The 14203-nt window shown below is 51.4% G+C and overlaps 1 protein-coding gene across 15 annotated transcripts in view; it reads left to right on the plus strand.

Annotated features, from left to right (window-relative positions):
- Nucleotides 1-14203, plus strand: part of SCMH1 (Scm polycomb group protein homolog 1) — a 69811-nt gene that overhangs the window by 5363 nt on the left and 50245 nt on the right. For 6 of the 15 annotated variants that reach the window (XM_080566863.1, XR_013941785.1, XR_013941786.1 and 3 more), the window contains 2 exons: nucleotides 11854-12043; nucleotides 12942-13026. The exons of 1 other annotated variant lie outside the window; for it this stretch is intronic. In XM_080566863.1, coding sequence (XP_080422989.1) covers nucleotides 13002-13026 — 25 coding nt within the window. In that variant the 5' untranslated portion in view covers nucleotides 11854-12043; nucleotides 12942-13001. Of the gene's footprint in view, nucleotides 1-10284; nucleotides 10347-11853; nucleotides 12044-12941; nucleotides 13027-14203 lie in introns of those variants that run through there. 8 more of the 15 variants (XM_080566858.1, XM_080566869.1, XM_080566861.1 and 5 more) reach the window with 6 other exon arrangements.

Raw genomic sequence — 14203 nt, forward strand, 5'->3', positions numbered from 1 at the left:
GCCTCCTCCCCCAGCGCTAACCCCTGCGTTCAAGGCAGCGGGACGCGCGTCCAGCTGCGTCTCCGCAGGCGGGGGCCGCGTGTTCCCCGGCCGCTACCTCCCGGCCGCTGGCAGCCGCGGCGGCGCAGGGCCTTCCGGGCTGCCTGCCAGCACCGGCCCTGCCCACGGCCCCGCAGCCCGAGGGGAGGCCGAAGGGAGGCCGAGGGGAGGCCAGCGAGCGGCCTCCACGGGCGGCTTGGCCGGGAGGCACGCGCGCAGCATGGCACGGGGACGCATGGGGCTGCTCCCAGGCCGGAGGCCGGGCTCCGCTGCGGCTCCCGGTGCTGTGCAGCGGGCGCTGTGCAGCCAGGGCTCTGCCGACCCTCCCTCGAGCAGCCCGCAATCCCTCCAGCCTTGCCCGCGCTGTGCATGGGAGGCGGGAGGAGGCCCTGCCTGGCACCGAGGAGCGCTACCCACGGGGAGGCACAGCGAGCAGGCAGAAGAGCTGCTGAACTCTGATGTGGACGGAGGAGGAAGTTGCACCAATTCCACTTTCTAAAAATAAGTCGAGTTCATGTTCCCGCAGCCCGGAGGCTGCCGCTCTTTACATGCTGAGTTGTGTTTTTTTTGTCTCGTTGTGGCAAATTTTAAAAAAAGACGTTACAGTCCATCAAAATGCGGCACTGCTTGTGCGATCAAATGTACGCGCTCATAACAGTCCTGGTTATTCCAGCGTTTCTAGGAGTGACCTTGAAGGATTACCCACACGGAGTGTTTCCTAGAGGTTTCTCTAAGCTGTTCTTAAAGATTTTCAATAGCGGTGATTCAGACTTGCTTCAGCAAGCCACTCCAGTGCCCGACTGTTCAATGATTAAGAAGCCTTGCTTGGTATCAGACCGCCGAGGCTGTGTTTTAACCTCTTTGTTTTGACATTTCACCTTCTCCCTGCCAGGCTGCCAAAGGGAAGAAAGATTCTCTAAATTCAACAGCGATCGTATGTCTAGGGTTTGGTCCTTTCTGCCTTCTGCATCAGTGTTCGAGTGCCTGCTGGCTCTGTGTGCTGCTCTGTGTTTAACCACACGTGTGTGACACTCGGGGAGCCCTGGTCCTGACTCCCGTGCTGTGTTGGCCATGGCTTGCAGACCGTCATCGGTGCTGGCGTCAGTGGGAAAGCAGTGCTTGAGGTGAAAAACGTTTTATTGAAATTGTGCATCATGAATTCCCCAGCTGTCTCTTATTTCTATAGAAAAATGCACATCTCGAACACCGTATAGTTTTTTGTTAGTAATACATTTCGTAAAAATCAACAGCATGGCATTAAAAGTTGCATTACTTCAAGACATGATAGAGAGATGCTGCTGATAAAACTGTTGCTGAGAAGGAAAGAGCAGAACATTGTTATCTGTCACAGGCAGGGCTGGCTTTTGTCTCCTTTGCCTGTGGTAGAGCATTTTATGAAATACGCATTTGCTATAGAAGTTCATGATCTGCAGCTAATTTCCTATTGCTTCCCGTGCTAAGATGGGTGTTTGCAATATCTTCAAGGCATTATCATAACTTTTTCATTTCATTTGTTGATAAAATCGTTATGATGCATTTCAGGGAGAGGTCTACGATTGCAATAGGCTGTGATTTATTCAGAAAGGGAGGAAAAGGGGTGAGGCACCCAGGATGAGGATTTCTGCCTTGCAAATCTTGGCTGGGCTGGGCTGGGCTCCCAGGTCCCTTCCAGCTCGGAATATTCTGTGGTTCTGTAAGACTTCTGCAACTCAGTTATCCTGCTTCCTTGCCATGTGTTTTCTGCCATCAGTTATCTCTGGGGCTTGTGTGTTTACCCAGGTTCTGTTTTTGTGCTGGGAACGTGTGGCTGCTCCTGCAGTCCTGTAAGGAGAGGCCACAAACACGTGCAACTCCTGTACGGTGCCCTCGCCCTACAATCTGCCAGCTCCTGGAAAGAGCCAGCGCTGTAGTATTCAGTCTCGTGTATTAAAACTCCAATTTACTTTCCATTTTGCAGAATTCCTTGGGGAAACTGTTCACTGTTGCATGGACCTAGAGCGAGTTTGCTGCTGCCTGATCAGCAATGCCTGTCCGTGCATGCGTACACTCGCTCTGCAGGTCCGGGGCCGCGGTGAGAGCTCGGTGCCGGTGGCCTTTCCGTGGCAGGGGCGGCCGCCTGCTCTGTGCCGGCAGCTGGCCCTGAACTGCCCGGCACTGCCGTAGAGCAGCTGATGCAGCACGTGCTCTCTGCCACCAAACGTTAGGGTCGTTGTTAATTTAGTTTTAGTGGTTCTTAGCAGTTCGGAAACAGCGCAATGCTTGGCTCCTACCTTGTTCCCTGGAGGACAAAGTTCACAGTGTCCGTCAGGTTCTTGGTGCCCTGCTCCGTGTTTCCGTCCTTGTGCGCAGGTAACTCGGCATTCTGTCCTCTAGCAGGGTGCCTTCTGTAGGTTACGTCGCGTGCAGTTGACGTGGCACACCCCAGAAGATGTTGGTGACTGATGGCCGGTAGGTGCCAGCTCCAGCCGGGTGGGTCCCACCTCGCTGCCCGCCTGCAGCCCGTCTCCCTCTCCGAAGGGCAGTGAGCTGCGGCAGGTGAGCGGTTCTGCTGCCTTGTCGCACGGCCCCGGAGGTGAGCGCCACGCCGTCAGGTCAGCGGTCCCTGGCAGGGTTTTGGGCTGACTGCGCGGTGCCGCGTGTCCCCAGCACGGCAGGAGCCTGGCGGCCGATGCCGGGGTCGCGGCTCAGCGGTGCTCGGCGGTGCGGCGGGGACGGGCTCTGCTCTGGCATCGCCCAAGCCCCCGCGGCGTGCGGCTGGGCCGTCCTGCTATTGTTCGGGGATTGCAGCGAGGCTGAGGGACGGCTTTGTTGTCTTGGCTCGCTTTCCATTACTCTGAGCTTCGCTCTCATCTTGTGTCTGGCACGATTTCTGTTTGTGTATGTGGCCGTGTACGCTCACTGCTATCCACTGCGCCTCACCAGAGGACTCGGTCTGGGTCTGTTCAGTTATTTCATATTGTTGGCAGCTGGGAAATCTGTAAATGCCCGGTGATATTTTATGGCTCTATAAGCTGTACAAAATGTCCAGCAGGTAGTTTAATGTCTAGCAGATACACTCTGTAAGAGTGCGTTTTTTTCATTAGCTGTTTGGCAGCCTCTGAGCATACTTTAGTAGCTGCAGGATGGACTTTTGGTTGCTTGTGGTCATGATTTTTTTTTCACATTGGCGTCTCCCGTATGTACATGTTATTGCCAAAATCAGAGATTTAACGGTGTCTTGTGCAGAGGACGGTGGAAGGCCTTGCGATATACTTTTTGTTTTCCAAACTCTTGGCCGTTCAGGAATGTAGCAACTTTTTCTTTACATAATCAAAAGCAATCTGTTCAGGGGTTCTTGCAGGAACCGGCTAGTGAATTTTCCTCTCTGGGAGTAATTCTCTGGGGATAACGTTTCTCTGTACTGCTAGATTGCTCTTTCTTTTCTTATTAAAATTTACGGAAGTTTTGATGAGGATTTGTTAGAATTCCTTTATTTCCAGACTTTGCAGCTTGTAGAGGATATTTCACCTATTTCAGTAGATTTACAGTTTTGACTCCTGGGATTTTAGCTCCTTCAGTCACAGATGAGACCGGAGTTATACACAGGATAAAAATAGAAAGCAGTAATTAATACACATCCTCAGTGAGCCTGGCTCTTCTGGTCTCTCTTGACATGTTGCACTGCTGCAATTTCCTCTCCTTTTCCTATGAAATAGATGAATTAATCTCTCTCTACACGAGCGAGAAATAAAACAAAGAGGCTCGCTTCCTGCCCTGGCGCGCCGCTGCCTGGGGTCGCGGCGGGTTTCTGCGAGCTCCCCGCGCTCCGCGGCCCCGCTGCTGGGCAGGGGGAGCGGTGGCACGGCCTCGGCCTCTCCCTCTGTCCGCTGTCCGTCCGTCCGTCCAGGGCTGGCCGACCTGCGCTGACTCCCTTCTGCAGGGGCACACCCGGGTTTGTGCAGCGGTGCTCCGCACCGTGAGGATGCGGGAGGGTTTTTCTCTCGCCTTTTGCAGGCAGGGCTGAGCAGCTGGGGCTCGTCCAGTCCTGCTGCCCGTTGGCACAGAAGGATTAGGGCCGCAGGGGTTAGGGGGAAGAGCTGGGCTCTGCATCTCGCTCTGCAGCTTGGCGTGGAGACCCCGGGGCATTTCTGAGCCCCGGGAACGCCGCTGCCTGGGGCCGGGTAAGGGATGAGAGCACCTGGCGCAGGCAGCGTGCTGAGAGGCTGCTGTGGTGCCGAGCCGTGCTTATGGGTACGGGTTTTCAGCCTGTGCATTTTCCCAAGGGTTATTGCTAAGCACTCAATTTAACTATTAGGATCAGTTACAGAAGTAAAGCAGAAGACGGGAAAAGGCAGCGCTAGGTTTATGTAAGCATTGTCTTCCCCCACGCCTGCAGTACTTCAGCTCCCTAGAGAGAGCAGTGGTTTCGCCCCTTGCCATCAGGGCTGGTTGGCTCTCGTCTGCTCCCTGAGCTCCCGTTTCCCTCTCTGCAGTTTCGGTGGAAACACCTGGCCCTGTGTACCTGGCCCTGGGGAGCGTCCTCCTCTGGGCCGGAGTACTTGGAGGTTGGAAGCTGATGTGGGGATTGGGTCATTTCCTTCCCCTCTCCTTCCAAGGCTCTCCTCACTTCCACTTCTGTTGTCCCCCCTCTAATTATCATCCTTTTTTAAATTTAATTCCCCCTCAAGCTTCCTTTTCCTGCTTACTGTTTCCTGAGAATATTATGCTGAGACTTTATCAAACTTGTATTATGAGAATTAGTTAATGCAAAATCTTCTTCCAAGAATTTTCGCATCCAGCTTGCAGCATCATTGCACAATCAGCGGTGATGCTTCCAGCAGAGACACAACTGGAAGTCAGACCTTTCTGTTTCTGCTTGCTAGGGGCATGGGCATATATTGTCTCTATGGAGCTAAGGTACATTCATTTCATTAATCAGTATTACAAATCATGGATGCATTTATCCACATGATCCTTTCTTCCTGTTTCTCCCATCCCACAAGGAGCTTAGTTTTTAAGTAAGATATGACCAAGGATAGAATAAGTATAAGGCTAATTATCAGGGTTTTGTAGAGTATGTATACCAGGTAATGAACGTAGGCTTATGAAGAGAGTGCGTGGTGGGGCACGTTTCTGCTGCCACCTGCATCCTGAGTGTAACTGCCCTCTGGAAAAGCTGCCACAATTCACTACAGGACCTGCCGGAGCCTGTGAGAGAAGTGTGTGCCTGTGTTACAGCCAGATGACAGTGATATGGAAACGCTGCACTTCTTTTTTACGTGCTCCTGTTTAAAGTCTTATTTAAAGACCTTGAAGCATCCTGCTGTATGCTTTTGTAGGGCTGACTTTGTAATGGTCATGGGCAGAATCCCATCTGAAGGTCTTCTGTAAGCCATCTGCTTTCATTAATAGCTTTTGGATTTGGCACACAGCTCAGTGCAGATCAAAATAGCCACATTGCTGCAAAACTTTCTGTACTTAGTTCGGCCCTTGTGCCTGCGCCGCAGAGCGCGTCGGTGTGCGCCCAGCTCTGCGCTGCTCCCAGGTGGGGCTCCCTGCCCGCAGGGCGTCGGGACATGGCCGTAACACGCCCGGGGTCGGGGACTGCGGAGCACACACACCTGGTAACTTCTCTTGTCTGCTTCGAGGCGACCCCAAGGGCTGGGCTGGGCGTGCTGGCGCGCTGCTCAAGGCAGCTTCCGCTGCCGTCGCCCAGCCAGCCCTCTCCTAGGGGCAGATGACTGACTTGGGGCTGTGCGAGTCCTACTGACACCAAATAATTATAGCCCAGATGGCTCGGTGGCAGAAACGTTAGCCTAGGGCACGCAGATTCAATCCCCCGCTTTGGCACGTTCTTCCCGTGCAGCGCGTTGTAAGGCCTTCGGTGCCCTGTGTGTGACAGGGGCCTCGCCGCTCCAGGAGGCCTGCCCTCCGTGATGGCGTCTGTCGCGGCGCGTCTGGGAGAGCTGCTGCACGTGTGGTGGCGGCGCGGTTCGGAAATCCCCGCTTAACGCCAAGAAACAGAGACCTCCAGTTTTTCCAAAGCCCCTCAGGGAGATTTGTGATGAGCCACGGTCTCGATGGCCTTGCCGACCGCTGCGCCTGCAGCCTTCCTCATCCAGGGAGGAACAACGGCGAGGCAGAGGCTGAAAGCCAGCGGCAGGACCAGCAACGAAGGCATCTGCTGGAGTAACTCAGGAGCGTAACGAAGCTTCGTTAACCCAGTCGTAATGAGAGGGATCGGTTCTGTATGATCAGCCTAAGTCTGCTCCGTACAGGCGTCTTTGTGGTGGGCCGTTCCCGGCCTCCTCAGCCCAGGGCTTCGCTGCAGGCCTCAGAGGCTGCGCTGCTTGACCCCGCCGGGCCTGGGGGGGGTTAGGTCTTGCACCATTTTGTTGTGTTTGTTTTCTTTAAGAAGCAAAGCAAAACCCAGCTTAAAACAAAAGAGTTCTGATTTTCCTAGGTTTCATGTGTGCATTTCTTACAGTGGTCAGACCCCGCACCCGTTCTCAGGAGGACTTGAAGGGCCAGCTTTCTCACTCCCATCTCCACAGAAGTGGCAGACGCGCAGCAGGCCAGCTTTAACTCCCAGCTCATCAGCAGAAAAGCGTGTGAGAAGATTAAACGTGTTTTATAGGGGCTTCCTATCAGCAGTCTTAAGCCAGACTTTCTAAACTGGCTGTTTTTGTGTTGTTTTTTTTGGTTGGTTGGTTGTTTTTGTTTGTTTGTTTAAGTTCCTTTCTCTCTCTGCTTTGCAGCCTAGATATCCTGTTCCTGGAGCGTACAGAAAGTGTAGATTTTATTGCAACCTTTTGAAACTTCATGGAGAGCAAGGTCTGTTCACCGTGACACGAGGCAAGATGTTTCTATTTTGAGCCAAGGACCACGCTGCTGGGTCTTTTTTTTTTTTTTTTTTTTTTTTGAGATAGAGAAACAGAACATTATTGGAATCCTGCAAGGTTTTATTTCATTTCCTCCACAGTCTTGAGAGGTGGTAACTCCTGCAGCCTCCCTCGTGGCGGTGAGTGATTCCTTCCAGCGGTCTCTGGCTTTCACCCCCATCCTGAGCTGCTGGCTTTCCCTTGAACTCGCCTCAGCAGTGTCTGATGATCTAGCTGTCATTTTCCAGGAGGCTGACCCATCTCCTCTCCCCTCCAACCTGAAGGTGTTCAGGAGGAAGTCATAAAGTTGATATTTTCATTGTAGAGACATGGCCTATCCAAGTTTTTTACATGTTCTTTTCTCTCTTAAAATGTGTTCTCCCCTGAGACTTGGCTCGGGGCTAGAGAAGTGTATTGCTTGTGATCACATCTTCGAGACACCTCAGTGTCTTAACATCTGTCACAAGAATGTGTTTCTGAAGAGCCAGTCGTGAGGTCTGGAGTTTATCAGTCCACTTCTTACATGGTAGAAAGATAAAATTAGTTCCAGAGAGAGAAAGAGAGAGAGATGTTGGAAATGACACAAAATCCTCCTGGTAAAAAGAGAAGTAATGGTTTGCAGCCATCGGGTATTTCAGATCACACGAAGGGATCAGCGCTCCAGATGGAAATACTGACGTTCATTGTTACAGTGTTTCTTTGAAAAATTTCCTAGCATGAAGCATAAGGACCCTTGAGACCTAACAAGGGGAGATGCTCCCAGAGGTACTGTCGCTCCATCAGCCTGCGCTCACTGCTGCCAAAAGGCAGCTTTGCACAGACAAGAAGAAATAAAACTCCGGGCTTGTCCAGGAGGACGATAACAAGGAGGTGGAAGGAGATAAATCTATTGGTCAAGATAAATTCTGGCTCACCTCTTCAAAATTTGCAGCTATTCCCTCTTGAGAGCTTTCCTTCCTGGTCCAGCACAAGCATGTGCGTGTTGCTGCATTTTGGTACCCATTACTGGCTGTTGCTGGCTCCTCGGAGGCTGGTGTTCATGGGCTGGGAGCTGTCTGCTCCTCGATGGTTTTAGACCAGCAAAACTTGTGGTGTCTGCAGGTCGGGCAGAAACCTGAGGAGCTAAGTCTGGTGCGAAATCGGAAGAGGAAAGAAGTGCCCCAGATCACATGCTCTCGTTTTCCAAGGAGGCTGGGAGTGCTTTTCTCCACTTAGAAATTAAAATTGGTTTAAAAAAAAAAAAGTGATGGTAACGGAGCAGGCTGGCGTGGTTATATACGTGGTTGTACACGTTTGCTGACCAGGTCTCCGTGCCTGGCTTCCTGGTCAGGTTTGGAGCACTCTGGCCGCGGTGTGCCCGCGGGGCAGCTGGGCTGGAGCAGGAGGCGGTGCCGCGGGGAGCGCTGCCCTGGCACCACCGCGGGAGCTCCTCGGCGATGGCCCCTCGCTGTGGGCACGTAGGTGATGTTTGATGGAAGGGTTCCCCTGCAGAACAACTCAGTGGAGGCAGAGGTTGCGCGGAGGGGGTTTTTACCAGCTGGGCCCGTCGTGGTGCTCAAGAGCCGTGCTTGTGGCGGGGGGGATCAGTGACTGCAGGCATTTTGCATTATGAGGAGCCCTCAGGGCTCTCTCGTGGCTGTCCCATGGGATCTCCAAGAAGCGTCATTCTCACAGTCCTCTGGCAATGCGCAGTTTTCTTTTCTTCGTGATCCTAAGCTGTGGGGTATGTATCCACCCTACTAAAACCATTTTTCAGCCTCACTGTTGGTAGTTTTCTTCCTCTTCTGTCTGAAAACATCTTGCCTGCTGGCAACTGCATTGTCCAGAGAGGTCTGAAGCTTGGCACGCTGTCAACAAGCCTTCAGTTGCCCATTCAGTCAAACAGGGTAGTGCTGTGAACTGACGTGGCCCCCATCCCAAGGTTCACCATAATCTTCCTCATATAATAGGAAGTCCAAACAACCCCAGGAAATAATTCAGATGCAAGTGGTGCGTTTAGTGGAATAAAGAAGTGCCTAGAAGAGACACTAAGAATCTCAGCTATAACTCCTTTCATAATTATGCACTCTAAAGGAGCAGAGGCTTTGTAGATAAAGAGATTACATGCATCTTACGAGGTCTGTACAGCTGTGACAGTACCTTCCATCCGCATTTTTTCGCTTCTTGTTTTACTGACATCGCAATTGCAACGTTTAGTGCAAGAGTATCACAGAGCAGGCTGCCCGTAGCGCTTGAGGTCCCTTCCAATCTGGCACAGGTAAATTGAATCATCCTCCCCTTAGGGATGATCAGATATTTTGGTAAGAGCAGTGGCTGGGGGGGGCAGGACTTAATTAGATTAAGGAGCTGTTCAACGATGCTTAGGATGAAGACTGCACAGCGTGTGTGCTGAGCGAGCGACAGCCTGAGCCAGAGCCCTGGGATGTCCTTCCCAGCTTCCTAGCTGCTGCCTTTATTTTTACACGTCTTTCTGCAACACTGACATAGAGGAGAACAGGAAAAAGAAAAGTAAAATACGCCCGAGGTGTAAATCTCGATGCAACCAATTCCGGGGGCAGCGGGAAGGTGGCAGAGCTGCGCCTGGTGTGCTGCCCGTGGCCGGGTGTCGGCAGCCAGGTGGGGAGGCACGGGCACAGCTGCTCCTTGCGACGGGCAGCAGGTAATGCGGTCGTGTGCTGGGCAGGATTTGGCTGGTCAGCTTTGGAGTGAAACATGAGTACCACCGGCCTGTGCGGTGCAGACTTTGACGTAGTTAGAAATGCCGTTTTGCTGGTTTTTTAACGTTACTGATCTCCTTGTCTTGATAACGTCCTCCACGAGGAAGTTGTATGTCTGTTAGTTCCCAATAAACAACAATTCCTTCTCCCGGGTACATACTTGTTATTTTTTTATAGATTATAGGTTTGCCCTGCTGCCATGTGGAAAGGATAATTTGGAGTCCCTAATTCACTACTTTCACGCCGTTCATTATTTTATATGCCTCTCCGGAGGTCTCTCTCCTTTTTATTACTAATCAGGTCTAGTCTTTTAAATCCTTCTTTGTGTGATAGTTTCATTTTACAAAAGCTGAACTAGTTTATATCAACTCGGTTGATGTGATCTTACTGATATCAAAGGTGTTTAACAGCTGCAGTCCCGTGTACTCATTGCAAGCTGAACTTAAATTGTGTCAAGCTCTACGCTGCTTTGCTATGGCAAGTGGGAATGTTTGTTGCAGCTGTCTTTAAATTTAAATTTGGATGTCTTAAATGAATTAAATATGAACATGAATAATGCAGCTGGTAACCTAGCCTTTTTGCAATTAAATGCGAACTTTTTCATTTTGTCTCTATGCTTCCAGGTTTTGATATGCTGCAGTATTTGTACTGACTTTGCTGTCTTGTAGGAATGATGGGGAACTAGAGCTCATGACAGTTCAGTGGAGCCGTTGGCACTTTTGATATCTTGGTGAGTGGAAGTTGTTTGGAACTGTGAAAAAGGCACTTTATCTACTACAAAAGACAGCAAATAAGTTGGTCGACTATAGTTTTAAGGTAGCATCCCATTTAAACGAGTTTGTACCTTGATCTGTCCTTTCAGGGCATGAATTCTGGAAACTAGCACCACATAAAACTGTGATCTGTGCTTGCAAGATAACCTTGATAGAGACAAGTATGAGAAATACAGGTTTTGACAATGAAGGGAGTTTCAGTTCTGGTACGCATTTTTGTAGAAGTGGCAGGCTCTGGAGATGAAGTATTACGGCACGTGCTGGGCTGGGTAAATCTCAGCTGCTTCACCTGATTCAAAAGTGAGATTGTCCCCTTAGTGACACTGACCCAGCCAGCAGGTTCTCCTCAGGTGCCTGTTTTGTCTCATGCCTTTAAGGAAACTCCTGTCTGTGTGAACAGCCAAGTTTTCCCCTTTGGTTACCGAGCTGTAGCTTCTGCTGTTTATTACTGTAGGATTTTCTCGGTCTTCGATTCCTGAACAGTGTAAAAGACCGCATACACCCGTACCGCGTTTCTTCCTGCCCTGCCCATTAGCTTGCCCGTTCTGACGTTCACTTTCTTCTGTCTCAGCTGAAGTCTGTCTTCTTCACGGGGGTGTTTCAGACTGGCGAAAGCCTCTGGGGTGATTCCACCTCTCACCTGATTAGATATCGGCGAAATAAGATTATAGCCTGTTTCAGGTCGGAAGGAACTTCGGGATTTTGCCTGGTCCAAGCCCCAGCTCAACATTCACATCTCGTTCTCTTCCATGACATGAGATGATTAGGAAGCTCTGTACGGTGTCGGCTCAGGGTCTGGGCAGTTGTCTTCGTGCTTTACAAGTAGTTGGGTCTCTCTCCTTCCTGTCTGAGCAAGGACCAAGTGTGGAGTTATTTCGTCTTGCCTGCTGAGCTTTGGTCTTCCACAAACGGTGTCTGAGCATCTTGTACACACTCATGAATTTCTGCTGCAAGTGTTCCTGCAGGGAAGGGTTACACGTCCCTGCCGGGTAGGGCTCTGAAGTACTGAGGCTGAAGCAGCTTTTCAAAAGCCGTCTGAGTGGCGCAGAACGGGTGGTCCAGCGCCAAGCGGGTGAGATTTATGGGCAGCATTAGGTGCTTCAGAAAGTCCAGGTCCGCAGGAGCCGAGCAGACATCGGTGGTGCAGAGCCAGAGATGGGGAATGCTTGTCTGCTGCCTTTATGTAACACCTCGCGCCCTGGGGTTTATGGCTGGAGGACTTTTCCTGCCGTGACTGCTCGCTTTTAATAAAAATGACAGACGAAAATTATGAAAAGAAGCATTAAAAGTTGTAAATAAGCTTTCACATGTTGATTGCTTTCAGGCATTTAAAGGGAAAGAAACTTTACTCTTTTCATAAGTGTGCACAAACACACACACTGTTTATGAGGGAGGCAATAAGAGACTACTGTGTACCTTTTGCTTCAGATTAAAAATCAGCTATTCACTTTTTTTTTCCTTTAGTCTTATTTCAGAGTTTTGCTCAATGTTGCCAGCACCGCACCTAAAGACTGTAGTTTGCAACATTTGTAGAGAAAGCTGAACTCTTCATTTCTCTTAGATGTGGAAAAAGGCCGTTTTTCGGAACCAAAACCTGTCGTCTGTCCGGATCCGTACATAGCCCTGTCAGCAGGAAACTCGGCGTAGCGTCCTGGTACGGCTTCCTCTTACATCCTGCAGCCTGACTGCCCCACCGTCAACAAAACGGAATTATATTGACACAATTAATCTTTAATTAGTTAGTGTAGTGTCAAAACACGCTTTTACTAGCTTTCCTAAGGGCTTGTTTGTGGCTTAGCCATTCGTTTAGATATTTTCTGGCGGGGTTTGCCAGGGCTGGGGTTGGGGCTTGCTGCAGTCGGGAGGCGCTGCCCTGCGCTGCAGCTGTGCGGGAGCAGCGGCCTCCGTGCGTGTCCAGAGCGCACCTAACGGCTCCCATCTCCAGTGACACTCGCTTTTAACAAGAATGCGAATGCTTTTTCTTGTCAGGGGCAGTCTGGCCAGTTTTCCTCCAGTCAGGAAAAAAAAAAAACAATGCAACTTGGACACTCGTTGCAGTAGTAATAGCAAAAATATTTCCTGGGTCATTGTCCAATTTCTCATCCTTATTACCCAGAACTGCTGTGAGCAATTTGAATCGCAAGTGGCGAGCTGGGGATTGCGGTGCTGCTTTGCCAGAGTTAATGTTATGTTTCCATGTGTTTTCTTTCATAAATTCCAGCTTTGCCTCCCTTTGTTAGTGAGCAAGAGCAGCCCCCCTTCCATGTGCACACTCGGGACCTGCTGTATAGTTAGCACAGAGACTGGCATATGCTCTTCTTGCTTATTTATGCTGCTCCCACTGCCATAAATTTGAAGTTCTCCGCGTATTGGAGAAAGGCTTTTAGTTTCAGTGGGCTTGAAATGAATTGTCTGTATTCGGTAGGAGGTGTTTGTGCAACCTGGGGTGAAAGAGCATCTATTTTCTCCCCGCTGTGTAATTAGTTAATGTTGCAGATGATTGTATGCTCCAGAAATGGGGAATTTTCTCATGTTTATTTCTTTTGTCCTAGACATCTTCAGTTATCTAAAATCAAGCCAGTCCCAGGATAAGGACAGCAGCAGGTGATATAATGCGGAAACCAGGCCCTCAAAAAGGTGAGCGGTGATGCTTGGCATAGACAAAGGCCCGTTAGCAAGCTGCTCAGACCAGAGGAAGGAGCACACGCAGCAGACCAGGAGGCCAGCCGTGGGGAGGGTGGGGGGACGTGCTGGCTGTAGGTGCAAACAAAGCTCTGACGAGGGAGTTTCTCGTCTCTGGCAGCGTGCAGGGAACGCTTCCATCGGTTCCCCACCGGCAGCCAGCGTGGCTGCGGCAGCCCCCAGGATGCCCGGGCTGGCCCCAGGGGTCCCTGCAGCGGTGGAGCCCACCCGGCAGCCCCACCGGCCTCTTCCTTCCTCGTCTTCCTGCAGCAGCGGTCGGGGAGCGGAGGGTTGGGCGCCGGGGGAGCCCCGGTGGCCCTGCGCACCCCCGCGGCGCTGGGGCATGATGGCAGGCGGGGCGCTGCTCGCGGAGCTGCTGCACGCACCATCTGCTCGTGCTCCCAGCGTGAGGCAAACTGCTGCTCTGCTGGCACAAGCCTCCCCCTTCTAATGAGGCATGAAACCGAAGACCAGCCTACCTCGTGGAGATGAAATTCATTACAGGCACTTACCTCTCGCGGCCTCGGTCTCTCGTCCCCTTGCCCGCAGCTGCGGCGAGGCGCTCAGGACAGCCACGCGCCCGCTCCCCGCGTCCCGCTCCCCCAGATGAGAAGGGCCCTGTCAAGCAGGCTGCCCGCAGCTGAGCCGCCTGGACCTCGTGCTTAACAAATAATATTGATTTCCTTTAGTGCTGGTCCGTACATGTGCGTTTGACGGGAGTGATCTCATCACATGCGCTTCAGAGCGTGGGGGAAGGGAGCGCAGCAGAGGAGGGCGCATCCTCCGCAGTCCTTTGTTCACATCTGCCGCACGCACACAAGGCTTGTTGCAGGAGATTTCTATGCTCAATTTCTCTCCTTCCTTTATTTTTTTTTAAACGTCTCCTTTGCTTCTCTGGTGGTTCATCTTACAGAAGCATTATCCTCTTCCTAACACTGCTTGTCCTTTAATGAAGTGAAAATAAATGAGGGAAAACGGGGAATGGGGAGAGCGTGCTGCGAGGCAGCTGGAGGGCTTGGCAATAAAAGAGGCAGGTTGATTAGTCAGCAGCGCGGCCGCGGCCCTGGCTGCCTGAATTTAGCCCCGCACGCAGCTTGTCCTCTCTGCCTCGTGGAGCAGGGTGCCGCCAGGC

The sequence above is a fragment of the Anser brachyrhynchus genome, assembly GCF_964034855.1.
Source record: "Anser brachyrhynchus genome assembly, chromosome: 24".
In the NCBI taxonomy this organism is placed as follows: Eukaryota; Metazoa; Chordata; class Aves; order Anseriformes; family Anatidae; genus Anser; species Anser brachyrhynchus.